At 44.8% G+C, this 27,194-nt stretch overlaps 1 protein-coding gene across 1 annotated transcript in view; it reads right to left on the reverse strand.

The window, feature by feature from the left end:
• Window positions 1-21,370, reverse strand: part of PTDSS2 (phosphatidylserine synthase 2) — a 42,842-nt gene extending 21,472 nt beyond the window's left edge. The window contains exons 1-3 of the mRNA XM_082000133.1: window positions 21,071-21,370; window positions 10,704-10,805; window positions 4,620-4,702 (exon numbers count right to left, since the gene is read on the reverse strand). Coding sequence (XP_081856259.1) covers window positions 4,620-4,702; window positions 10,704-10,805; window positions 21,071-21,270 — 385 coding nt within the window. The 5' untranslated portion in view covers window positions 21,271-21,370. The remainder of the gene's footprint in view (window positions 1-4,619; window positions 4,703-10,703; window positions 10,806-21,070) is intronic.
• Window positions 21,371-27,194: the final 5,824 nt, after the last annotated feature.

Raw genomic sequence — 27,194 nt, forward strand, 5'->3', positions numbered from 1 at the left:
ATTAAAAAAAACAGTTTGTCTTTGATAAGGTGTTTTCTATCCTTTCCTATAATGACTGCATACCTTGAAGAGTAAGCACTATGTTCATGCCAGAAGTGAGAATTAACGTTTCATTAACATGCTTCTCCCACAAGAACTGAGCATGGTTTCCTTCAAACATCATCTTCAGACTATGAGCCTTAAAAACGCCAATTTTTTTCTGACCTATAAAGCCTTGTATGACAGATTTTACACTACTCTGACATAAACGTGGCAGACCAGTTCTGAAACTGATGTACATATAGTTCAGAAACCAGAAAAATCTAAATCCTTATCTGAGCTTTTGTTCTCCTACATACATAGGGTTCTGGCAACAGATGATCTGCAGCTGCTGAACATGCTCAGCAATACTTCATAATAATTTGGTTATAACGTAGTGTGCTTTGTCGCCAGCTGACAGAAGTACCCAAGAAGTTTTAAAGACTACTTTATATTTGTATGTGTACACCAGAAACAAGATGTTTTCAAAGCTGTACAAACATTGTGTTCTCTCTCTCTCTTCCTGCACTGGCCTCAGCTTTAGCTATAAAGTTATTTCTGGCATACCTCTAATATTTATTTTCCTTAGATGTACTTGTCACCATGAACCTCCCTCAAATTAGGACTATCTTCCTGATTAAGTAGGCTTCAACTAAACATTTGCATACCTGCTCGTTTAGTGATTACTATGCTCAAACACTAAACTGTTGCCATTGTAGGGAGACTTGCGAACACAAGATGGACCCTTAACAAGAGAGCACTGCCAGGCTGAGTGCACAACCAGCCGCTTACCCCTATTTATCAACGCAGGTTTGAGTTTGACCTATGCCACCTGGAAGGCTGAGTAAAGAAAAAAAAATTCTAAGCTATTTGCCCAAGCAAGGTACATATCTTATAGCTGCTAAGTGGCTGGAAGCTATGAAGGGCTAATCAGAAGTTGCACAGGACGCGAGCAGGGAGAACTGTCTGGTCTGAGCAGCCACACGAGCCTGGGCCAGCATATGCCTGCTCAAATTACTGCTCTGGAGCACAGGGTTCAAAAGCGCAGGTTCAAAAGCACCACGCGTGACCTGGGAGTTGCAATGACTAGGAAGTGGGACAACCAAGAGAGTAACAGAGGCAGGTGAGCCCTTCAGACTACTCCTAGCTAGTATTTTGCATTTCTAAATGTAGTGCCTGGAGACATTAAACGCTATGTTAAGATACAAAAATATGAGTTAAAAGCTCAGCTTGTCCAAACCCCTAAATAGAGCGTCGTCTGTTCCACCCAGTCAGTGAAAAAGCAGCCAATTAGTATCACTATCCCAACAGTCCAATACGTTCATGTAAAACCACTGGTGAGTATCCGCATTCCTGAACTGTTAAAGAGTTGTCGGAAAGGGGCAGATCATGTACTATTCCCTGGATAAAGTTCTAATGAACTTTGCGGAATTACAAGGCAACCAGCTGCTCCCTCCAGCTCCACCAGCGGGCTGGGCCGCCTACTCAGGGACAGGGACGGCAGAGATCCAGTGCTCGCCTGCTCACCTCTGCCTGCTGCGGCCTCCAGCCTATGGGTTAGTTAGCAACGTCATCCTTTACTCGCCAAGCTGCTTGTGCTGTCGGGCATGATGTGTTAAGTCAAAAGAACTGTTGGCAAAGGCTGGGAATATTAAAAGCTATTTCTTAGGGCATTAATAATTGTCATGGAAAATTTCTTTAAAATTACAACATGGGCATGTTATCTTCACAAAGACAATAAAGAGTCATTGAACTCTTGCAACACCAGTCCATTTGCATGTTGAAGGCTCCATAAATGGAGCTGACAATAAGAATATCTTTTATTTGCAAATACTAAAAAGTCAGCATCAGTACGTTAAGGCAGTGATGAGGCCGTGTTTTGATGGAACTAAATGGAGGACTTGAAGCCACCGGTTTACAGGAAGGAAATGGAAAATGGGATAAAAAGCAGGGTAAGTTTGTAAAGAAGGCTTGCCTAAATACTCATACATACTTATTTTCATGGTAGTCCTACATTTCCAAATTACTGTAAGGCTACTGGTATAGGTCCAATATGGCAAATTATCTGCTAAACTGGAGAAAGCAGGAGTGAGAGGGAGAAATCAGCAGAAAAATGGTAAAGCTGGATGAGCCATTGGTTAAAGCTGACACTGCTGGTAGTACTGAAAGGAAGGCCAAAAAAAAAACAAACCCCAAAACACACCAGTCTGGATGGATACCGCTTATGTGGTGGCTAAGATCAGTTTCATTAATGGTCTTACTGAAAAGTAGGTTAATAACACAGAGCACAAACAACAGCAGCAGGGAAGACAGGGACAGCAAAGAGAAAAATCAGATGATCTCCAAAGGCTAGAGTAATAGAAGAGCTCATAATACAGTTTCATACTTCGGAACCAGTACATTTTCATGTTAGCTCACCAGCTGAAACAGAAGGATTCGGTATCACCTGCCAGTCACTGAGCTGTCGCTGTAGTATAGTCGAGAAAAAAGCACATGCAATATAAAGACAGTCATCAAGGTACTGCCAGAGAGATGCTGGGAAGCATTAACCCTGCAGATTAAGTGTTAATGCAATATCCTACACTGTTCTGGACAACCATTTTCAAAGAAGAAAACTCAAAACACACAAAGAGAAGAACTACCAAAACGTTAGGAGGAAAGCAGACTTATATTGAGGGGAGAGACTAAAAGCAAAACTTGTTGCTTTAGCAAAACCAATGGCAAATTGGTATATGCGAGCTGTGTATAAATAAATCAGGTGGATAAGCACAGAGTAAGTAGAGCTATTTAAACAGAACAACATTAGGCACAAAAAAACCCACACCAAAATATAAAACATCTCTGAGCTGGTCATGAATAAGTATGCACATATCGAATAACAGGGCTCCAAAACCACCCGACAGAAGCAGGGCACGAAACCTAGCTACTTTTAAGACACAGCTTGAAGAGTTCATGTAACAAACCTGATGTGGCTGCGTGTGATCGCAGTGACCTGACTGACCCAAAGGCTTCCTTCTGCCCTATAAATGGAAGCAGCGCACACCAGCGGCCTGCGCTGCCAGTTCCTTTGAGGTGAGATCTTTCTCCCGGAACAGCACCACGAAGCTAAGGTCAGAGGCTCGATTGCCTGATGGGCACTTCCTAATATACCCCTCTGTAACCAGAGAGCCGACGCTGAATCATCTCGTGGGGCTGCCTGCAAGAGCTTTCCTACAGGCGCATACGGAGAAAGACAGCCGTTCTCCTTTGAACAGGCACCCAGATGTCTTGCTGTGGCTGTGGAAGTATCCACTATCCTAGCAAACTGCTATAGCCCCTGAAAACCACTCTTCAGAAGACCATCCCATCAAGCAAGCTAGAGGAAAGGTGAAGTTATTACAAACGACGACACGAATACACTCAGTATTTGAAGTGACTGGACACGTGGGAGCTTCTTCAATCAGACTGTTCATGGACAATTTGATTCTGCTGAAAGATACTCAGCTCTAGCCCAGTAACTGCTGTTCCCAGACAGGAGCGTACAGAGCTGGTAGGCCTTGGCTCAGTCTGCACTCCTGGTTAGCTGCAAAGATCTCTGACCTTTGGACTTTCCCCATCCAGTTAGTACTGCTTTGTTCTAGCGAATAAAAACAACTTCTGTCCCAGACAAAACCACTGGATGTTCTAAAACTGAAAGCACCCAAGTATCATGGTGTCCTTAAAAGGAGTGATTTGTCCTATAGGAGGAACCAGAATTAACTGTAACAGAAAGGAAAGACTAAAAACTGCTATTTAATAAGACCTCAGAAATGCAAACTTCTGAATAAAACATTAAGTTTGCAGAGGTGTGCTGTGGGCATTGCTCAAGAACAACGTCTGCTTTGATCAAGCATTCCTAAACGGAAAGCTTACATTTTTGGCGTGAGAAATACTTATAGCTTTATTTGACTGTAGGAGAGCCTAATGCTTTCAGGAATATTATGTAAGCCTATATAAATACCCTTAATGCTTTCTCAATGCTTCACATCTAAAAATAGGCAAAAGATCAAAGATATTAAAATGTTTTCATACTTCACCTAATGTAACACTACATGGAAGAGGTTTTGTGCTGTGCTTTCAAATGCTTTCAAGACTTACAGTCTTAGTAGAAATCTTTAAAATCATAATCAAGGACTTCTAATCCACCAGTTTTACTGTGGAAAATGAGCACAGAGCAAAAGGGAGCGTAGTGCTCCAGCAACCGGATACACGGTCAGAAGTGCAGTCCTGTTACAGAAAGAAGTCAAATAAAAAAGGGATAAACAAGGGAAGTTAAGGTTTCAAGAATCTGGCAGTTCACACAAAGCTTTTTAGTAACAACAGGAAGCCAAAACAGGGACATCAAAAAAACGTTTAAAAAAATGCGGTGCTACATGCAGATTGAAAGCACAGAAGGATCACTACGCTGTTTGGAGGCTGGGTGGAAGCTGGGAGGCTACGTGGTAAGTGTGCGGTTTGTGAACCTGTATCACTATTATTTAAATTACGACTTACCTTCTCTACAAGCAACACAAATATTTACGTTCACCATAAACCACGCAATTTATCAGAAATATATGAGTGACTTAAGCAACTTAAATTACCTGGATGAGGTCTTGAAAATGGTCCATCTTTAGCTTGTGTAACTCCAAAACATAAGAAAACCAAAATACTGGCAACGATACCTCTGAAAGTGAAAAACAGAACAAACTGGTTATATTGCTTCATCTTCCTAATGAAATTGTAAATTATATCCTTTGATGTAAAAAATGCCTGGTCCTTGTTCCTTAACTACTAAACAAGTCAATCATAAATAGATGCCTTTTGGAGATTATATTTCAGGGAAACGGGTATAAATTCCTATACTTTTAAGCGTGGTTTCATGACAGACTATCTCAAACACCAAAGTTTGCCCATCCATCCTCCCTTCCTCCCCGCTAACTGCCTGCTTCCTTTCCTTCCATTTTGCTGTCATTTACTAGTGTCTGGCCAGCCAGGAGAGGAGCCTGATCTGGCCAAGAACTCACCCAGCAAAAACAAAACAAAAAGAGCAGTTCCTCGAGCCATGTGATGAGCCTTAAGCTGCACATGATCATGAGATGCACAGTAAGTCAAGCGCTTCCCTATGTCTTTGAGAAGCTTTCATGCCCACTTTGTCAGAAAGATATTTAAAATTTAGTGGCGAGAAGGCTCTCAACTTAGAGAGCTTCTCATTGTTCTAGTAAAATTTCAATTAAATTTAAAAATGACCTGTTGAACTTGTCACCACTCCAAAACATTTTCTTAGCCAACTAAAGACGAGGAGAAACTTCTAAGACCAAACCAGCACTGCTGCTATTCCAAAAGCTGGAACTATAATATAGAGCCTAACAGAACGTACGGAGACATTAAAGAAGAATGAAAAAAAATCCCCCAAATTATCGGACCATGAGCCCAAGTATACTGAAGACCCACAACCTCATCCCAATACCCTATGCCCAGACCTGCATGGTCTAACTAAGCAAACAACATTCAAGATCCAGGATTTGAAGCCGACTGATGACACGCAGCATGTTCGTCAATAAAATTTTGTTTTGCCAATAAAAGAAAAATGATAAAATACAAACACTCGTGTCTGAAGGCCTGAGCCGTACTGCCAGGAACGCCACTCTCTCAGCATGCAGGACAGACCTGAAGAGACTGAGATGCGGCTTAGGTGGGTTAGGTCCGGCATTTAATTTCAAAGTACCCAACATCAACTTAAAATTCTCCTGAGATTTTAAACACCTCACCTGCACAAAATGGCATCTCTTTTTCAGGGGGCACCACTTGTTTTTCATGAAGACATGGTCTATACTTGGGCATGCTCCTTTAGTCTTAAAGGATGAAATGGTATAATGCAATCCAAGAATGCTCTTTTTTCCTACATCCAAACTCCCAATAGAACTTTCATGCTTTCTCCTACTACCTGCTTAAGAGCTGGCTGCAGAGATAGATAATTGAGAAGTGCCTCACTACACTGCAGGATAAGTGTAGGCCATGTTTGCAGTAAATGATGCAAGCCCTGACTGTAAATAAAGTGGCTCTGTTTGCAGGAGCCAGAGAAAATACCTAATAATTTTGCTCTTATTGAGAAAATGTTACATAACAGAAGCCATAGTAGACTATTCATGCTTTAAACATTTCAAAATCTTCTTTCAAAATAGAAAGCAAAAGGATTTATGAAAACTGTTTTGCAATATTCACCTGAGTATAAAAAGTTTGCGCTTCCCAAAAATAAAATTCGGTTTTACTTACCGGATATAACTCAGTTATTTTGCTTGCTTCATTGCACTGGGAAGCTCAACAGAATTAGCTACTGAATGAAACAGCGACTAGATAGTTCCATCATGATTTTCAAAGATGAAGATGCTAAAAAAGTTTCCAGCTGATCTCAAATAACGAGGCTGTTCTGCATTTTGAGTCACTAGTCTGTATTTGGAAATACCAGGACTACAAATTTACATTTACACAGAATAGTCTGCATTCTGTATCATGTAACAACACACATCTCTTTGTTCACAATTGTTATGCTCAGCCGCGAACGAAGATGTCCAAGACCATTGTTTTAAGCCTTGTGAGGGTAATTTTCCCAAAGCTGGAGATGACTTGAATCTAAATCACCACAGGAACTTACAGTTATGTTCCTTTTTCTAAAATTCACTCTCAGACAAACAGCAGATGCAGCAGCTGTGTTGAAAGAAGCTGGAGTTTCAGCTGTATTATTTTACTTCAAGTTCACCATGGGAAGTTTTAAAGAAAATCACAAAATTTGCATAATAACCACACCAGCTCCATTATGTTTTTTTTTTTTTTTTCCTGTGGTAAGCAAACTTCTCCCCTTGGCATCATGGTACTGCCTCCTTACGAAGCTTTCAAAGCCCAGCCAGCAGCTTGGCCTGCTGGCTCACCATGGCTTGAGGCAAGAACTTCTCCAGCATTTGAGAGGGGGGTTCTTCAAACTGCCCCTGCAGGCAGCCTGGGTGGACATGGCTAATTTATTTCCTTGAGCAGCAGATCAGGAAGACACTAAATAGTAAAGGGTGCCTACAAAAATAATTTTAGCACTTCACCAAGTAAGAAAGGGAGAACATGGCAACAGTTCCATTAGCACAAAGAAGCTATTGTTTGTGCTACTTTAAGAGTCGATTCAGAGACACAAGACAATGAAGCTTGTATCGAGTATCTGTACGTCGCCCTGTGTTCTAGGCTCTTAAGGTCCCTGTCCCTCCTCTGGCTCATCCACAGCAGTGACCGCTACACCCCCTCGGTGGCATCACAGGCCGAAGAACAGGCAGACTGGCAGAGGGAGGTCTAGCCTCCTTGCTACCTTATTTTCTCTATGGGTGTTCAGCGACAGGAGCTGGAGATCATCAACTTGCAAACACACCTAGCTTTGTTACCAGGGCTGAGCAGTGATCAGTTATTGCCAAAAACTAATGTAGAACGGCATCACAGAAGAGAGACTGTTTCACGACTTGAATTCAATGCACAGCCCTGAGGCATACAGGATTTTTTAAACCCTGATGTCTTTTTTATATGGAAAAAATATTAACTTCCCACTCGCCAAGAACCCCTCAGCATTCAAAGTATTTGGGAGATATGGATTTCTTCCACAGCCACTGTACTCAAAGGAGGTGGCTGAATATTTGTTTAGCTACCCTCAGAGCTGGTGCTCAGTCCCTGTCAGCTCCTCCTGGGTGCTCAACAGAAGAGAAGTTGACAGTTGTCAGACGGGATGGACTATTTCAAGGCTGCCTTGAACGCTGTAGGAACTGCGTGAATTAAAAGTCTCATTGATCTGACAGGTTTTGCAGTGCAACATCCATCTCTTTGGCTAACGAAGTAAATTTTCAACTGTCTTTACAACAGAGGCAATCTGATCACATATATCACATGATCACGTCAACATCTGTGTGTATGATCCCAATGCACTTTGACTAGATTTACATATAAAATATTTCTAGAAATCTTTAAAAAAAAAAAAATCCTCCTTTAATTGCCCTAACACGTTGCAGGAAGGAAAATGGCACTCAAATGTCAGCGTATAAACAGATGCAAATATAAATCCTAGGTATAGATACCACACCCCATGATCTCAGAGGTTCATGTTCTAATTTGGTTTTGTCTATTATTTCTCCTGATGACTTACTGCATGGATCCAGCCACTCACCCTGCCCTCAGCTGCTTCTGTAAGTGACTGGATGGAGCACTTTTATAGGGGAGAAGATGGCAGCCTCAGAGGACTTCCTACTGCTTTAGCTAGTCCAGGAAACACAGCAGCCAGCGCAGCAAATTGTAAAACTTTGCTTCAACTTAATGTTCTGCTCTAAGCACCTAATGCAGTTCACAGGCACTCTAACACCTCTCAGCAAGAGCCTGAAAACAACGGCGGTTTACGTGTTTGCAGGCATGTATTCAGACTTTGCACCGAAACACTGCTCGACTGTCATTGTGCAGCAGTTGGAAATAAAAAAGCATGACAGCTAGAGACACTGCTCATTGGTAATAAAACTACTTCTGTTCGTTAAGCAGGCAAGTGTTCCCGTGAAATATCTGCACACAGTGACAGCCTCATGCAGGCCAAAATTTTAGATCAAAACACACAATGGCTCTAATTAAGACTGAAAAAGATCTCAGGGTAGGATAAGGTATTTAAAGTTATGAAGAAAAAAAAAAAAGTAAAAATTTGGGATATGGATATACTTATGCATGTTGTGACCATCTTACTCCTGCTCTGAAATGCCTCTTTTTGTTCAAATACACACCTAGAGAGCCACATAAAATTGGTCAGGAGACATAAGGAAGCAGCAGACATACCGGTGGTTAAAGTAAGAACAAGGGCTGGAACATGAATTGAGCTGGAATCCTTCATGCATAACGGTGCTAAACTTGGCATAGCACTTACCTCAAAGACTTAGAAAAGAGAATTAATTGAGACCAAATAGGAGTTCACAGAAAACTGACTCAGCATAAGTGTGCTGAACAACACAGACATTTCCATCCGTTCCGTAAATCAGGGCCAAGGCAACAGAGGTAAAGCTTAGGAAAGGCCCACAGGACTCGTGCATTATGTCTGCATTGATCTTTGGCTTTGGAAAAGGTAATGATATGGGTGAGTTAACTACTATCTCAGAATTTGGCATGTAGCCTGAATGACTATGGCAATAGCATAAGGGTGCAACATGAGTGGAAACAGAGATGTATCCTTCAAAACCAATAACAAAAAACAGTATCTAGAAGAATGTATACAATTCTCAGGATGCTGCTTCTCAGGTATTTTTGCCTCTAGATACTGCAGGCAGGATTCCACAAGCAGAGATGCAGAAGTGATCAAAGAACATTCACTACTCCTTGCCTGGTATGATGCTGTTAAATTGACTGGAACAACTGGACCCATTATTCCCTGCACTGAATACGCAGAAAGCAACTTCTATTTCATGAAAGAAAGGTTAATCTGCTGATTAATCTTCTCTGGTTTTGTTTTTACTAAAGCAGTAAAGGCTCTAATCTCGATAATAAGATATTCCACTGAGTCACCTTCTATCTGTATTACTCCCTGCTGATGCATCATCACTTCTCTCTCAGCTTTTCCCCTTCCCTATTTTGAACTGCCAATTCTAGAGAATGTCTCGCCTCCATCTGTTCCCTGGTCTCGCTCCTTATAACTGGGAATAAAGTGGCATTTGTTCACACCAAAGCCTTGCAGAAATATTCCCAGCTCCAGACAGGGCACCGTGTTCCAACTTGTTCCACTTCACCTCCACTCATAGAGGCACAAGCCCTCAGCCAGACATGCCGGCAAGAGCAAGTTACACTGCTGTCTGACAGAACAACAGCCGAGGTTATCTCAGGGAATACCCCAGTTCCCACACCTCCATGACAGTGAGTACTACAGCACTTTTAAAAAAAAAAAAAAAAAAGAAGAAACCCTTTAATAGCAAGGGGAAAAAACAGCATTATATTTAAGAAACCAGACTGGTAGCAAACAGAGTGACTTTCATGCTTACGGCAAGGATGCTTTGCAGTCTGGAAGCACCTCTTAATTTTTAAAAGGCCACTTTTCTTCCCCCTTTTTGTTCCCTCCTGTATTTCTTTTTAAAAAGGAGAAATTCAACTAAATTTAATCAGTTTAAATTATGGTAGAAATAGACCACACATGTAAGACTCATTCTTATTTTCCAAGGGTTTCCCTTTGGGCTACAAGTTCTCATGTTTATTTTCAGCAACAAATAAAAAGCTGTATTGAAATCTTGGACATAATTTTACAAAAAGCACTTAAGTCAGAAAATTCAGTCGTAGCTCACACAATTTAGAAAGTTAGGTTATTTTAAGAAAAAGAAGCAGGATCATTGACAAAGAAACACAGCCAGTACTTTCAAGGCTTTAGAGCGAGTTTCGTATTTTGTTTTAAATCACATACACAGCAGCCACCAGGTATGACAGGCAGTGACACTAAACTGATTAGAAACTAAATTCAACAACCGGCAAAGTAGCTTACAGACTTGTGCTTGGTTTTGTCACTTTCTAAGGGTTCGGGCATTCAAACAAGTTAAGGCAAAGGTCTTTTGAGGTGGCTTATCCACAGGTAAAAGCATGTACCGTAACTTGTTCATACAGCCACCCTTTTCTAACACACACCTTATAGAAATGCTTTCTCAAATATTTACCTCTTTGTATTGTAGGCTGTATCTTGTGGTGTTTCTTCAAGCAAGGTTACGTAGCCCAGCGCACACGTGAGGATGAACAAGACTGTTAAGGTATGAGCTCTCCTAAAATTTAGGAGAGAGAAAATTGACATCAGAAAGCAGAAAAACGTAATCTTCACCTGTCAGTGAGGCCTCAGTAAGTCTAATACACAGACAGTGGTCAATAATACTAAAGACATTTTATGTCCTGTACAGCACAGAAAACAGAATTTACATTGGCCCTAAATTTAGTTATCAGTCCACTGTGCACTAGCATGCGACACAAGTCTACAAGAACGGGTCTTGCTCATTTTCCTACCACTGCTTTGAGCTAAGGAAGATTTGGACAAACACTTGCCAGGCAAACAATGACGACTTGGAAAAAAATTAGCACCAGCTGTGCTAATACTTAGCTCTAAAAACCTCCAGATTTGTCTCCTGGTTTGTCAGGTATGTACTTGACGGTGCTGCTGCACAGCTCTATTTCAAAGCCTGTTAATAAAAACTGCAGCAGACTGAACAGGCTCTTAAGACTAAACAGAAGGGAACTCACCCCAGACACAGGAATTACATATTACAAGAAAAACTAGTAATTAAAAAAAAAGTCTCTGAATGAGAGCAGTTGCAATTGTAAGAATTATGAAGCTGCCTCTAGATGCCTTATTTCCAGTAATTCTTACATTTCCGTTTCATCTTAGATCTGAAGAGCAGGTACAGACTGACTAGAGGTTTGTGCCTGCAGACCTATATGCAGCCATCTCTACATAAGGGGTTTCTGCCGGAACAACCGTGGCAGCAAAGCTCCACTGTAAAGCTTGGTGGTTGTTGTTCTACACTGTTAAAATGTGCAGCCTTGTTGGTGTAACATACTGGTACAGGCAGGACGCTGCTAGTCACACGTGTTCGCTTCCCCACCCAGGAGAGTCCATTTGCTTATATTGATTTTCGTAAAGCACTTGTGTGTGAAAGAAAAAAAGAGCGCAGAACACCTAGCCAGACCCAGGCGTTAGAAGGGAACTGAACTGCAGCTAGTTGATATGCACACACGTACACCTACTGATTACAACATATATAATAATTCTTACATTGCATTGTCTGCATTTTTTTTTTTTATTTAAAGTTGAAAATTCCTTTCCTAAAGAGAAGCCATTTATTGCTTTCAGTGGAAAACTTATCTGACCTCAGCTCGGAAGCCAAAGCATGGGAAGTCTGGACATTTAAGATCAAATCATAAAGACATATGAGTTCTGTTTTAGAGGACTACACAACAGCTCTTAATACAAGTGATTAAAATAGCACAGGTATAAAGCACCAAGCTTAGAGAACAGAAAAAGTGTGAATGAAAATGACTGTATGTGACAAGTATTCATACATACTGACTCTTTTTACGTTTTCTTTTTATATTATACTGTAATAGAAGCTAGCATTACATTTCCAGTTTATGCCAGAAGACCAAAGTTTGTGTATATTCACATTGCACAGTGCATGACAAACCACAGATCACCATGGATTTTTAGGAAGTCCACTGACTTACCTTTAAAAAAATCAAACCCAGTAATCTACCTAAAACTGCTCTGAAAGTTAAGGTAAGCGTTATTTTGAACTACAATTTCATCCTAATCCAAAACACAGCCACTTCTCACAGCATCCTTTTAATCCCACGGGAAAACACATGCAATACCTCATAAGCAGATGCAATCCTCTTCGCCACTGCTAAAAAGGTGTTTGGCATTTAACACTATCCTCCCTTGCAGTCCAGAGGATGCAGACTAACCAGCTCCAAGGGAAAAAAAAAAAAATTCAAAAAGCAAAAAAATTTAAAAAGCAAAAAAATTAAAAAAGGACCCAGGAGTATTTTAAAAATTAGGAAGGAATCAACATGTCAAAAAACCATATGCAAAGGCTTCGCAGCAGCAAGCTTCCTGCTCCACAGATGCATTTTCCCTTTGACTTGCCTCCCAGGATGCCAAATACCAGGTGATTCAGACAGCACAGCCTTAGCATTCAGGGACACGCACGTGACTCGGTACCTATTTTGTAACCTACAGTAGTTTCAAAAACTAAATACTGTCCTCTCAAAGGAGGCAGTACAGCAGGGGATTGAATTAAATGCTCTAATTCACTTAAATCAGACCATGGTCTTGTTCGACACATATATATGACAAAAACAACCCACATTTTCATCACAGAAAAGGTAACATTAACTGCAAGGCCATGCATTATAGTTTATGCTTTGTCTTATTGTTTACTTTTTTGAAACTAATATCTAAGAAGCTACTAAAATAAATGTAGAAATGCTGTCTTGCATCTTACCATTTCACCGTGCGAACACCTATATGAAATCAATTACTTTTTCAATGCATTGACTGTTGTGTAAATTGCCAAAAAATCAGTTATTAGCATGCCCTCATTTAGATAAACACACCTAGAAACTCGTCTAGTAGAACAACGACAGTCTAGTTCCATTTATCCCTGTTGGGAGCAAGGTAAATGGTCAGTGTTTGAGAGCTTCACGCGCCCTGCTTTCAGTTTCTTTCTGGCGCCGCAACCATCAACTTGGAATTCAACAAGCGCCCCTGTTTAATGAGAAACAAAAGGCTATATATCTCATATGCATTTCCCTTTTAGCTCCGTTTTCATTCCCAAATGAAGCCAGATTCTCTTGCAGCAAGTTTTCAAGATGTTTAGTCATGTAAAGGTATTTTCAGTCTAGCATGAAATCCAGAAGCCAGGATGAAAGACTTTCTGGATCAGGTTGTCTTCAGGAAAGAGCAAGTTGGCAGCTCTAACCAGAAAACTGCAAGTAGTGACAAAAGTGATGACAGCTGCTAGAGGTAGCAGAGCGTCATGCAAACCTACCTGTCAGAGCAAAAAAAAAACCCTAAAGCAAGCCAAACACAGATACACACCCTATCTGTCCACAGCTTGAGAGTTAAGACGATAAAATAGAAATCCCCAGTCATATGGAACAAGACAAAATGTGAAGCAGCTACAGTAGCCAGAAAGATGAAGAACATACAGAAGTAGTTGTACAAGTGAAGTCAGGATAAATTAAACTACATAAAGAGGGATTATTTCTGTCTCCACGTACACCTTAAAATAAGACAGCAAGAGGAAGACAATACAGCTAAGGACATCCCCAGCAAGGTAAGCATTACAGGAATTAAGCAGAAAGGCTTATGTTCTCCTAGCCTGGAGTCTGTGGAGACTGAAAAGAGCTAAGCTAAGCAGAGCAGGTATCTTCCCCTTGGAATTATACAGGAGTTTGGGCAATACACCAGAAGCAAGGCAGGGTGCAGACTACAGCCAGTTCTAGGAGGTTTTATGTCAAAAAATCTGAGAAAGCACTGCCTAAAAGTATATGCATACAAAAATATGTAAAGCCAGGAAGATCAATGCGAATTCACAACAAATCCCAAACTACTAAAAAGCTGGAACACCAAATAGCTTATTTTTCTGCACTAGCATTTTTCTGTCTTTCCATATCTTACATCTAGCTCTTTCCCCATTTAAACACTGGGGCACTGAAGTGAAATAATTCCACTTCTGTTTTTATAAAAATACTTGCTCTGCTAACTTAAACACCGGGCGAGAGCAACTTCGGCAGTCCAAGAGGCAGCGTCAGTCACTACACCTCTCCTCACTGCGAGTGCGGGCTTTTCCAGGGAACGGGACCAAGGCTGATACTAACTTCCTTTTGTCTTGGTTAATTCCTTCTTCTGTCACATTCAGAAACTGTAGGTTTTTCAAGGAAATTATTATCAGAGCTTTTATTTTCCAAATAAAGTATATGACAAAAATAACCTAAGGAAATTTTTTAAGTATCTCTTTTTTGGGGGAGATTCGGACAGAAAGGAGATTCCCTGGACGGAACGGAAGAAGCCATACCCCCGCAGAGCGTGCAGTTGATGACCTGATTCAATCTCCAGCACAAACTAAAATCAGCTTAAGTGAGTGGGACCACACCCTTCTTATCCACTGCTTTGCGTTAGTGTTCTTGTTTGTCACACACGATGCAATAACTACGTTCAAATAATAACAATCATTGAGAACAACCCGCAAAGGATTTATTTATTCATCTTTTTGTCAGTTCTCTAAGTGAAACAAAATTCCAAAGAACAGCCAGTATGGTTTGCCTCTTTGTTGACAGATTCTTCCGCTAGCAGTAGCTATTAATGTAACTTTTTAAACCAAAAACAACTAGTCCCATCTTAGCCTACCATCAACTCTCTCACAAAGAAATATTTTTTTTCCTTATTCCAAATAATGTTAAAGTCATAAAAGCATTTCTGAAAGAGATTTTAAAAGATGAACAAATGTTAAAGCTCTCTATCCTCCATATATCAACACATCAGCTGACACATGCTGGGAATTCTCAGAAAATACGACAAATAGTACAACAAATCTATTACTTCAACAGCAGTATAGTGTTTAAGTTATTGTAAAGAATATTAATTTCTATTGTATTTTCCTGTATCATAACAACTTAAAACCGAACAATATTTTGACATTCAAAATCAAAATCGTAATCAACAGGGAAACAATCCTGTTTGCGTATAGAGAGGTTTTTGAAACCTTCAACAAAAATTCAACCTTGGTCATAATCTTGATAATGCATCCAAAATTAGAGACATAAAACTGAGACGTTCATGCTGCACAGGGCCAAAGCAAGTAGTCAGGTCTCAACATTTCAAAAGTAAGAGGTTAACTGCCAGTTTGTGACATTAGATCACAAATAAATAATCAGTGGCCACCATCCAAAGTATGTACTTTGTACGTGACACTGCCTGAAAGCTCCAAGCATCTACACCTGTAAGGCAACAGAAATGTGCCTGTTGGTTTTAAGCTGTAGGCGGCATTTTAAAATCTGTCTAAACTCTCAGACATAATAAAAAAGTACCTATTCTTAGACCAGTACTGAGTCTTCAGCACATCTATAAAGGTACACAACACCGATTAAATTTCTGTACATACTTGTGACACTCCAAAATAGTAACGTTCATTTTCCTTGCCATAAGTTGGTGCCTCTCATAAAACGATCACTCAGTAAAAGATGTACAGTAACACATACCTCCTTAGAAAAACCAGCACAATGGATTAAAAAGCAAACCTTCAGCAAAATAGTCATTTTCCTTTGAATAAGAAAAGAGGAAAGACAAAGTTTTCATTCATCAGTTCTACAGAGTTCCCAAGTTAATCAAAGTTCCCAAAGTTATTTATTTTAAATACTAAACATATTGAAAGCTTTGTTTCAGGTTTTATTTTAAAACAGTTCCACTGAGACAGCATGACTTTGTGTTACAGATAACACACACTTTAAGCAGGTCTTTTGAAAAAACAGCAACAAACAGGAATGGGAGGAAGGTGCCTTTATGCCAGATTTAACTGCATAAAAGCACGGAGCTAATTTTTGGGGTTGATTTGTTTTGTAAACTGCTGTAGAATTCAAATGATATGACAGCACTCTGATGAGCCGGAGTTCCAACACCAGCATGGCAGAAGCCCTCTGCAGAGAGCTCGTGCCATCCCAAGGCACGCTCACGAACACCAACTCTTTCTGTGCGCAGGATACACACCATTATAAGGAAAGTGATTTCCCGGGATCAAACTAATCCTGGGCACTCCTGGCCTTTGATTTCACCAGACGCTGAAAACTCACGTGTCTTGCTTCCAGTAGCGGGAGCCTGCCTTCGCAGTGGCCCCTGACAAGCACCCCGAGGACACCCACCCCGTTTTCCCCCATTCTCCTTGAAACTTCTGCAGCGTGTTTACAAAAATAAACCTTTACAGAGAATTAACACTAGGCCTAAAGCCCAGGTGGGGCATTAAACTCTCGCAGGGTCTATGCATAAAGACACACTTCTAGCTTACGTGAAGGAACTGTGCAATCCCTTCCTTTCAGGAAGGGCAACGACGTTCTAATAACGCGGTCCTCGGCGGACAGCTAGCCTCATCTGCGACAAGAGTTAATACACCCAGCCACCTCCTGGATGTCCCAGCACCTGGGCACTGCAAGGGCATACCCAAGCACTAAAAAAGCACAGGCTGGGTGACACATCAGTAGCCTGATGCAAGATGTCTCTGCGCAAGTTAAGCAAGAGGCTTAAACTTAGTCGGTTCTGAGCAGGTGGAGAATCAGAAGAGTGCATCAGCAAATACAGAGCCTCCCAAGGCCCGCTTTAAAGCGGCCAGCTTTTACAGTATGGGGGAAAAAACAACCAAAAAAACAGCAAATGTCATGCTTCTAACAAGCTTGAGCAATGTTGCTTTGGAAGTGCTGTAGCCAACCCTCATGAGAGGGTACAGAAAAAAGTTCCTGCCAATTTGCAGATCTTCTATCTCCCTAATCTCTCAGATAAATCATCATCTCTTCCTCCAGACAGCCTTTTAGAAAATCTCATGCTGCTGTAAGCTTCGTTTTTTTCAGAGCTAAGAGCTATATGCACGGAACGGCTAAGCTATACTTTGATTTGAATACCAATCCTGTTTTTCAAAAAATGGCTGGTTTGCACACACGTATCCTCATTTCCAAAGGAGTGTCCCTGTGCCGGCCACCAGGAAAGATTTCTCACAGTAAAGAACAAAACGAGAGAAACATCCAAGGCAGAGGCATCTGCAAGCTGCCTTTTCCTTAGCTGCAATTTCTATGCTTTTTTCACCAAACAGTCTGAATTAATTCCTACAAAAGCTGTATTAGCCCATAGAGTCTTCTACCTGCCATTTCCCTCCTTTTTTACTTCTTTTCCTTTTTTTCCTTTTCTTTTTTTTTTAAAAACCTCCTGAGCTCCATAGATATCTGCTGCCACGCTATGACCTTAGTAACTAACATCATATGCACATCATAGCAATATAGAATTATTTAGTGTGAGACAAAAACACATCAATAACTAACAGAGGACATTAAAGCTAATTAAATTCAAATTAAAGTAAGGCTTAGCAAAAACAATTAGCCCATAGAGTCACAATGTAATGTGGTAGCAAAGATTTATCTGGCACCTCCCAACATCTTCAGATCAAGACTGGATGCCTTCCTGGAAGATAGGCTTTGGTTAAATACAAGCTATGAAATATATACAGAAATCAGGGGCAACACAGAAATTTATGGAGAGAATCATACACGGTGTCTAAGTTGATGGTCCCAAACTGGTGATCCAAGACCAGGCTGAGCTGGCATGAAAACACTCAGAACACCACCACCTTCTGCTGCCTTTCGCTGGCTACCAGGAGGGGGAGAAAGGGTTCCTCTTCTCTTCAAAAAAGTTACTGCACACCTCTACATTTATCATTTATTTATTATTTTATTTAGTGGAGATTAATCAATTTACTATTTCACTGAGCTTTTTTACTCCCCCACAGAAAGGCACCCATCGCCTCCTCTTCCAGCTTCAAGTATCTTTAGGCACCCATCACAGTTATGGTTCACAGGTAACAAATCCCAGCTTCTACTGGATTACCTTTTTCCACACAGAACAAAGTCCCAGTAGCAAAAATTTGTAAGACACATCAGCATTCACATTCTGCAGGTTAGAGAAACAAAGCCACTGAGATGTTATAGAAAGCTCTGTGTGGGGATATTTAAAAAAAAACCAAACAAAATCGGTGGCTTTTCCATGCTAGCTCAGTAAAAATTATCAGATTTACTACGCTTCACACCACACAAAAACAAAAGTCAAGAACTCAGCCATAAAGAGGTCCTTTGTTTGTATTCAGAAAGCTAATGCTGTAAGCAGACGGGGCAAGAAACAATCAAAGGTACTGGAAACAACAGTGAACATGTTTGCCTAGAACAGCGGCTTGCCAGGCAGGCCTGGCAGTCCCAACTCCCCGCTGGTGGTAATAGATGTTTTGAAATTAGTTCAGGGATAAAAGATACAGAGACCGCCAACCTGTTTCATAAAGCTTCTTCCCATTTCCTTTTCTTGATGTTTCCCAACGACAAAAAGAGCTGTCAAGGTACTGACTGAGCAGGTTCCCACAATGTAATTAAAGCATAGTATTTTCCAGTTTCAAGTTATTAAGACTGAATAAGAATAGAAGTATTATACAGCATATAACTTGTTTTTCAAAGTTTTAAAAAGATTTTAAAAGACCAGGCAGACAGCTAGGACGTAACACCTTTCCCAAGGATTGCATTTATAGCGGTAAAATTACCCTTGCAGATTGAACTACTTTACTTCTAGAATGATTTCTGACTGTGCCTACAAGTCCCAAATTCTTGAATTCTTCCAAACTGAGCAGACCGTGTGGGTAACTATGTCCACTAGCTTCTGAACTTCAAGGAGAAAAGGTACTTTCCATACTTTTCCATTTGGGCAAAGGGCTTTATTACTTATACTCTCTTAAATTTCCATTTTCTGTGATCATCTCCGTAACAGACAGTGCAAGAAGAGTATCAAGGGTCACAGAAAGAAAATCGTTCCTCTGCATAATCTATATTCTTGGCCGCTGTAAGAACTGAGTCATTACCAAAGGATACACTAACACACTCAGCGCTGTCATGCACAGGTCAAAAGTAACAGGAGGAAGAACCTTGAAACTTTTATAAGCATGTAAACTCCTGGCTGCCAGCGCAAGTGACATACACTACTAGGAAAAATAAAATAGAATAAATATGTAAGTTACAGAACAATTCAACAACACACTTGTCCCCACTGTCCTCCTGGAAGGGACTAGTCCACAGAAGGGAAGCTCCTTAAAGAACAGCGGCACATTCGGACTTTCAAAGGAACAGTTCACATGGACAAATTAACTGCAGTTACAGCCTTTATTTTAGGATGACAATCTGCCTAGTGGCAGACTGCACGCTGGCCCCAGACCCCCACAACAGGAAAAAGGTGCAACAAGGTGAGACTATACAATAAAAAAAGGTGTCTTTAAGGCAACCAAAAAAAGACCTGGCAAGAGCCACCTTAACTAGACAGTAAGAAAACGACAGTTTTACCCATTTTCCATTTATAAGATGGCACCTCTCCACAGACCTCGGCAGGATCCACTTATTCAGTTGGTCCCTCAGCCTACATGTGGCAACACTAACGTGCTCTCTCTGAAAGGTCGTCTTGCCCTCAAGATGATGATGTCCCTCCGCTACACTTGCATACGTCAGGCTTCCGCAGTGACCACCTTGCGATCCAGCAGCGTCTAAGTGTTCCTTTGCTGTTTGTACTAGCAGAAATATCACCTAGAATCGGTGGCTGCATCAAGATCAACACCCCCTCCCCGCTCCACTGCTGCCCAGACTGGCAGGGCGAGAGCCAAGCGCCCTCCCCCTTCTACTCCTTAATGTCAAACTCGAGCCAAATCATATCACCCTCAGCTCGTATTCCAAATGAGGGACTTCAACGTCAGCTTGGTTTCCTTAATGAAAAAGGACATGCATTTAACACAGACAGAAAAACTATGGATGTACACACATGCATGCTGCAGTGGATTTCTGGAACAACTCCGGCAAAGATAGGATTTAGAAGCACTTTTCTAGGTACAAACACATCTCTTCCTGCCAGGATCGAATTGAAAAAAAAAAACCCGATTTGCCCCATTGGCCTAACACAGACAGTCACGGTTTTCTGCACCGATTTTCTGGACTGAGCATGCCACAAAGCCATACGAAATACCTGACCAGCAGAACTCGGGTGTACCAGCTTCAGCTTTCTATCAGGTTACGGGAAGGAACATGGACAGAAAAGGCCTCTTTCAAGACCGAGGGAGGGGGAAGAAATACATGGAGTTCACAGAAACGATGCTGGTAAAACAACCAAAAACACGCCTGAAAGCTGGATTCTCCCGACGCGCCAGAGAACACCTCCAAAGCCTTCACCTGGTGAGACAGGCCGCCTCGCTCGCGGCGAGGCTGCTGCTGGCGGGGGGCTTACGGCAGGACTGGGAAAGGAGGTGCCGCCGCCAGCAGTCTGCCCCAAGCCTCTGTTCAACTGCCAGGAAACAGTAGCTAATAGCACCACACCACCAGGAAAAACGTTTTTGGACACAGCCTACGGTTTCTCCGTTTTAGCACCGGTGTCCGTTGGGGGGGCAGGAAGAGCACCGGGGACTACAGATAACGCGTAGGAACTTTCCCGTTTTCCTCCCGGGCTCCCGAGGCCGGTAACCGCTTTGCTGGGCCACTCCGAACAGCCGCGCGCTGCCAAGCGGCACACCTCGCCAAAGGCGGCGGCGGAGCGAAGGGCTACCGCCGCCCTCGGCAGGCCCCGGCGGAGCGGGGGGCTTCGCCCGGCAGGGAGCCCGCGGGAACCGGGAACCGCGGCTCGCGGCGGAGGCCCGCTCGCCACGGCGGGCCGGCGCAGCCCGGTGGGAAGGCGCCCGGCCGGGCCTCGGCGCGAGGGGGCGGCTCTCACCAGAAGAAGGTGTTGGTGCCGTCGTCGTAGACCTCGGACTCGGTGCTGCGGCGGAGGCCGGGGCCGTCCCTCTCGGCGCCGGGCGGCGGGGGTCGCTCTGCCGCGGCGGGGGCGCCGCCGTTGGGCTGCAGGGGCTGCTGCTCCTCCAGGGCGGCTTTACCCAGGGCCCCGCCGTGGCCCCGCCGCTCGCCGCGCCTCATGGCGGCACCGGCCACGTAACGGCCGCGCACGCGGAGGAGGGCGAGCCGCTCGGGCAGCCCCGCGCTCACGCCGGTGGCGGGGGGGGCGGGGAGACGTGGGGAGGAGGAGGGCGGGGCGGGGCGCGACCTCACGTAGGCGCGGAGAGCGCGCGCCCGGCGCAAGCGCGGAGCGCTCCCAAGGGAACGGCGGGGAGCAGCAAGGCGTCTTCCGTTGCCGCGGCAACCGCCCGGGTGCCGCCGCTGAGGGGCCTCCCGCCGCCTGCCGCAGCTCCCGCGCCGCGGCCTGCCCCGGGGCGCTCTTGCCCGGCCCTAGGCTCCCCGCAGCCGCCGGCGGGAGCCCCTGCCGGGGCCGCCGCAGGTGGAAGCCGAGGCCGAGGCGCAGGCCGCAGCCCGGCGGCGGAGGACCCAGGGCACGGCCGCAGGGTCACCCCCGCGGTGGTGCCCACGGCGGGGGGAAGCTGCTGCTCGGGGCCCAGGCCCGGGTGCTGAGCGAGGAGCGGCATTAACGCACCTGTTCCGCTCGATATCCTCCCGGCCGGGCGCTCGGCAGCCGCGGGCTGGAGGCTCCGGCGGGGCTGAGGTAACGAAAAGCCCTTGCAGCGCGGGAGGAGGGCGGCCTGGCTGATTCGAAGTGCGCCAGGACTTCAGGCGTGGTGGCTGAGGCCTGCGGTGGCTGCCGCCGCAGCCAGGAGGAAGCACCCCAGCGCTGTCAAGAGCTCCCCCGTGATCTTCGGCGAACGTGCCTTGCGCTTGTGAAACCTGGGGGCACCTTTGCTGGAGGTGGCAGGCCTTTGCTTTGCCCAGGGGGGGAAAGGCAGAGAGAAATGCCCTTTCCTCTTTCCAAGAAAATACGGAGGAGAGGGGAAAAACGAAGAATGAAAGGTCCTTCCGGCTGAGACAGGAGAGGGTTATGCTATGAGTACATAAACTTGGCATTTGCAAACTGTAGCAGTACTGTAGCAATATCTGATGCTAAAATTCGGTGTCTTTTGGCAAAAGCCACCAAAGAATGCTAATTAAAGAAAACGGCTGAATTCCACATGCACTCATTTGAATTACTCAGGGATAAGTGCTCTGCTCTTTGCCAGACTGTTCTGCGGCTTTCAAGGACTTTTCAAGTGCTTTCCAGCCAGTCCCATCCCCGATGCCATGGCTGTCCCAACACCTGCTTCCTCCTGCAATGGCACATTAACCGTTTCACCACTTTCACGTTTGCAACAACACAAGAGAGTTTTGCTGGCAGAGGGGTTTTGTTTGCACGCAGAGGGTCCAGCCAGGGCTGGAGCCACCTGCTCCCTTCTTCAGCTGCACGCGGGGACGTATCTGGAGAGACAAGCGCAGGCTGTCGTGTGCTCCTCTGCCCTCAAGCCTGCTGTATTTTTTTAATTCCTCAAACCCCCTCCCGGCAGCTCTTGCGTGCAGCAGAGCTTTCCAAATTATTCTTTGAAATCAATGCAAGGTCAGGCTCTTCAACCAGGACAAATCCAGGCGTGGCGACCTTTCTTTCTGGCAGGATGCTAGAGCCATTCTGACAATGCGGGAAGCACCAGAGGATGCGATCTGTAGAAAAGAGAAAGCCCTGCAGGGGCAGAGAAACGAAACTGAGGAAGAAATGAGAGGAAACATTTACGTGACTGCAAATAAATGAGCTGGCCATGGGATGGCAGCAAGCAGCTGGGCTAGCAAGAGGGAGCGTGCAGCTTAGTGACTGCCCTGACTCTGGCAGCAGAAGTTACCCTAAACCACCAGCTCTGAACTATTAGAGCCATTTGTACGTGAAAAGAGTTTTGCTGTGTTGGCAAAGCCATGCTTCTGCTTGTTTTCTCTCCCAATTAGTAATGACAGCTTAAGTTGTGTAGTTGCCACATCTAAGTGAGAAGTATTTAACCAAAGATTCCCTGAGAAAGTGGAACATCCCGCCCTTTGAGAAAAAAAGAAAAAGACACCAAAAAAAAAACCCAACCCCACCCCACAGTTCTGCAGATATATAAGGACACTTCTGGCTTCTGCTCAATCCCCGACCAACCTGAAACATCCTTCTGGCCACCCCACTATATTTTATGAGACCTGGAGGCACTTGGCTTGTTCCAAGAGGTGCCACCTCCCACTGCAAAAGCAAAAGCTGGAGTCGCACGGCTCTGCCACAGTGGGCATCTGAGCTTTCTGCCACTTGAGCATCCGCCACATCTCACGAAAGAAACGTGAATAAACTCTTCCAGGCGTCCCTTTCCTGCCACCCCCATAGCAAAACATCAAAGAAAAACCAAACATCAAAGAAACTCACGGACAGCTGACGATTCGGCTTTCTGCAGTCACGGCAAGTGCTCAGTCAGGCCCAGGCCTCCTGGTCACTCACGGCCTCTTGTTTCCCTGTGTCTGTTGGCGTGGGCCCATCACCGTTGCTTTGGGCCTGCAGGACGAGTAGGAATTCTCTCCAAAGGAGGGAAACGCTGATACCTTGCGAATGATGTGTCGAGGTGAGTCCAGCAGAGCTTCTTCAGCAGGCTGAACAGTGCTGAGGTCTCAGAGCCTCCCGCACTAGCAGGCGGCAGCACAAAAAGCCTTTCCTCATGCTCAGGAAGGAGATTTACTCTCCTAAGCACCCAATACTTCTTAACTACAAGCAGGGCTTACCTCAAACCCCATCCTCCGCTGTGAAGCATCAACTGTAGCTCCGGGGATACCGGTGGATCTAAACAGACCAGGGCTTGGGTGAAAATGCCCTGGTTTTACAGGCAAAGACGGGCGATTGTACAGCCACTCAACCCTACAGCAAAATGGCCTTTGGCATCATAGGACCCAGCTTTTCGGAGATGCTCACTGGCCGGGCACAGCCAGAAGTAGTGCACAAGAGGCCAAAAAGGTGCAGCCAGAGCAGACTTTGCAGCAGAGGCCATGAACTGCAGTTGGAAAGTGCAGTTTAGACTTTAGGAGAAGCCTTTTCCTGCGGAGGGTTGCGCAGGGCTGCAACAGGTCACCCAAGGAAGCGGGGAGGAATCTCTGCCAATGGAGGCTTTCAAAGACTCAGCTAGGACAGAGCCCTGATGAGCTACTGCTGGCAGTTCACCCGCTTTGAGCAGGAGGTCGGACTAGAGACCTCCAGGGGCCCGTCCCAACAGCACTCCCACGTTTCCACGACTCACAGGGTGAAGCAAAGCCTCCTGGTGCTTTTACCCAGAGCAGCACCGCACCGCGCAGCCGGAAGAAGGCTACACCACGCTGCTCTACCTCCGGAGCCGGCAGCAGGCTACCCTCTCTGCAGCACACTGGCTGCTCCTCTGCCTGCCTTAGTCTCAAATGTCAAAACAGCTTTTGGCCAAGAAAGTGGTATGTTCCCAGCCAGAGCCACTCCTGCTGAACTACCCCAAAGCACAGTTGGTGGAGCTAGACGACAGCAGCTTGTGTTCAGACCCAACGTATTCTTCTTGCCAAGCTCTCGGTTTCCGGCCAGCTTGCTCATTAGCGCTGTTTTCCAATAGGATTTTTACTAGCTGCTGAGAAACAGAGACACTATGATCAATCCTAAAGCCTAACAGGTTCAACAAGTATTAGTCAGGCTTCATATGCTGGTCTGGCATCACTGACTTCTGTTTGAAGCTTGTCTTCCCTCTCCTTTTCCAATAGCAGCTAGGATCCAAGACTTCCATTAATTTTCTTCAGTTTTTCCCAAACACTTCTATCTGCTTTTGACTGATGTCTTCAAAATGAAGACAGAAAGAAAAAGTCCTATATTTTTTCTTTTTTTAATTTTCCCTGCCCTGTGCCAGTCATTACATAAACTGAATTGCAATTTCTTGTAGCAGCTAAGGGTACCTCTAGTGCTGGGCTCTCATGTGAAGGTGAGCAGCCAGCTCCTATCTTTGTCAGAGCAACAACATACCTGGGCAGGATAAAGAACCTCTGCTTCAAATCCGTTCATGAGTGACATAAAGGTGGTTCAGGGAAACACAGCCCCGCTGACCAGAAAGTTGCAGTTTGGTGCTGACAAACATCTGAACAACCGCTTCTGAAGGATCTTTCTGCTCTCGTGTCCTTCTAGGCAGATACGCAGGAAAGCAAGACTCTTTAAAGTCTTCTCCTGGAAAAAAAAAAATATCCAAGACTCTGGGAACTGAAAAGAGCAAATAAATATTTTAACACCACCCTAAATTAGGGATGCTTGCGCAGAGGATAGCCTTTGTGCACTCAGGAGAGGAGCTCCCCGTCAGAAAGCATCCTTGCCAGGTGGGGCGCGGAGCGGCAGCCTCTGGCTGAAGCGGTTTCGTACACGAAAGCCTTCAGAGGTTTGTTACCGCTTCTCGGGTGGAAATTACCACCTCCTCGCCAGCCGGGGTAACGGGTCGGGGGAGCGCTCCTGGCGAGCTCGGCTGCCAACCCGCGCCATGCGGCTCAGACCACTGCCCGAAGGGGTTGCAGTCTATCCGCCCGGTGCAATGCCACGGTGGATTAGGATGGGAACACGTGACCGGCCCCACCAGCAATAAACAGGGGAGGGTGATAATATCTTAAATAATTCTAGCTGCTTACGAAGGGTTCGTGTGGTTGCAATACCTCAGCACGTGTATGAGCCAGAGCTCCACAACACTTCATGTCTTAAGCAGATTTTTTCACCAATAAACTGGAAGGTACATCATCTCCCTCCCTGATTTTAGTTTTTCACACTGCCATCCTCAGCAGCAGTCCCCCAAGAGCAATAAATGCTGAGACGGTGCATGGCAGGAGGCTTGCCTGGGGGGGAAAGCGCTGAAAGAGGAACACCATCAATTTGGTTGCCTGCCTTGCTGCACAAGGAGCTACATCTCGCCTTGGCAAAGCCAAATTCCTCCCAAAGAGAAGCAGCAAAAGCGCACTGTCTGCTCTGAGTGCCATGAGAGATGCTGCGGGGGGCGGATACCTCGGACAAAGCCACTCCGCAGGCACAGACTCACCTTCCCTGCTGGCTAGTAAAGCCCCCGAGTTTTCGGGTCTGCGGCTGGGTGCCCGCATTCAATGAGCTGGCCTATCTGGAGGGCAAAGTCCTCCCAATCCTACTCGGAAAAATTTGCGGGAGGAAGCAGCAGATGTGCAGGTGGGGTGACGTGGCTGTCCCACCCACACCTAACCCCGCTTCCCGTTAACCCAGCAGTGCTCACACTGGAAAGATCTTCGGTCTGCTGTCAGGAGATGTGGAAAGCACCGTCGATCCTCTTACAGGGCTTCACTCTCCTCCAGCTAAACACACACACGTTCTCCCACACACATGGAGAGCTGCGGGTGAGAGAGACAGTTTTCCCCTCCCGGCCTGCCCTGCAGATTGCTTCTGGGCGGCTGAAGGTCTGCCCGCTCCTTCCCCTGCTCTGCTCTTGATTTCACACAAAGCAGGAAAATTGGAAGATGACTTTTTCTTTTCTTCCCTTTTTTTTTTTCTTTTTTAATTTGCAGGTCTGATTCAGAGTCTGTTCAAGGCACTCGGCAAAGCCGCAGAGTGGTGTTGGCTTGACTGAGAACAACACTCTGGAAATACCGTCTGCCTTTCCTGCCAGGACACAGCCGGATTACCCCCAAGACTTACTTTATTTAAGAGCAACCCATAGCAGTGCTGTTGGAGAGCACAAGGGAATCCAGGCCCTTCTTCTCTACCCAGGAAAAGGCAGCTCTTCTCATCTTGGAAACTAAAGCAACAAAAAACCCCAGAAAACAGATCAGGAGAGCTGTGAGATTTGGCTTACACAAGCCAAATTTTGGTGTACCTTTTCATGCACCCTTTTTGTAAAAGGAGAGTTATACCCTGCCCCAAGCCATACGTCCAGATGGATCAAACCTTTGTGAACAAAATGGGCACTCAGTGATTTAGTCACAATTTCCAGTGGGCCACAGCTGAGCACCCTGACACAGATGCCATGAGGAAAGCAGAGGCGGGAGCCATCGTACTCTGGTAAATCGTA

This window comes from Phaethon aethereus (genome assembly GCF_964289735.1).
Source record: "Phaethon aethereus genome assembly, chromosome: 5".
In the NCBI taxonomy this organism is placed as follows: Eukaryota; Metazoa; Chordata; class Aves; order Phaethontiformes; family Phaethontidae; genus Phaethon; species Phaethon aethereus.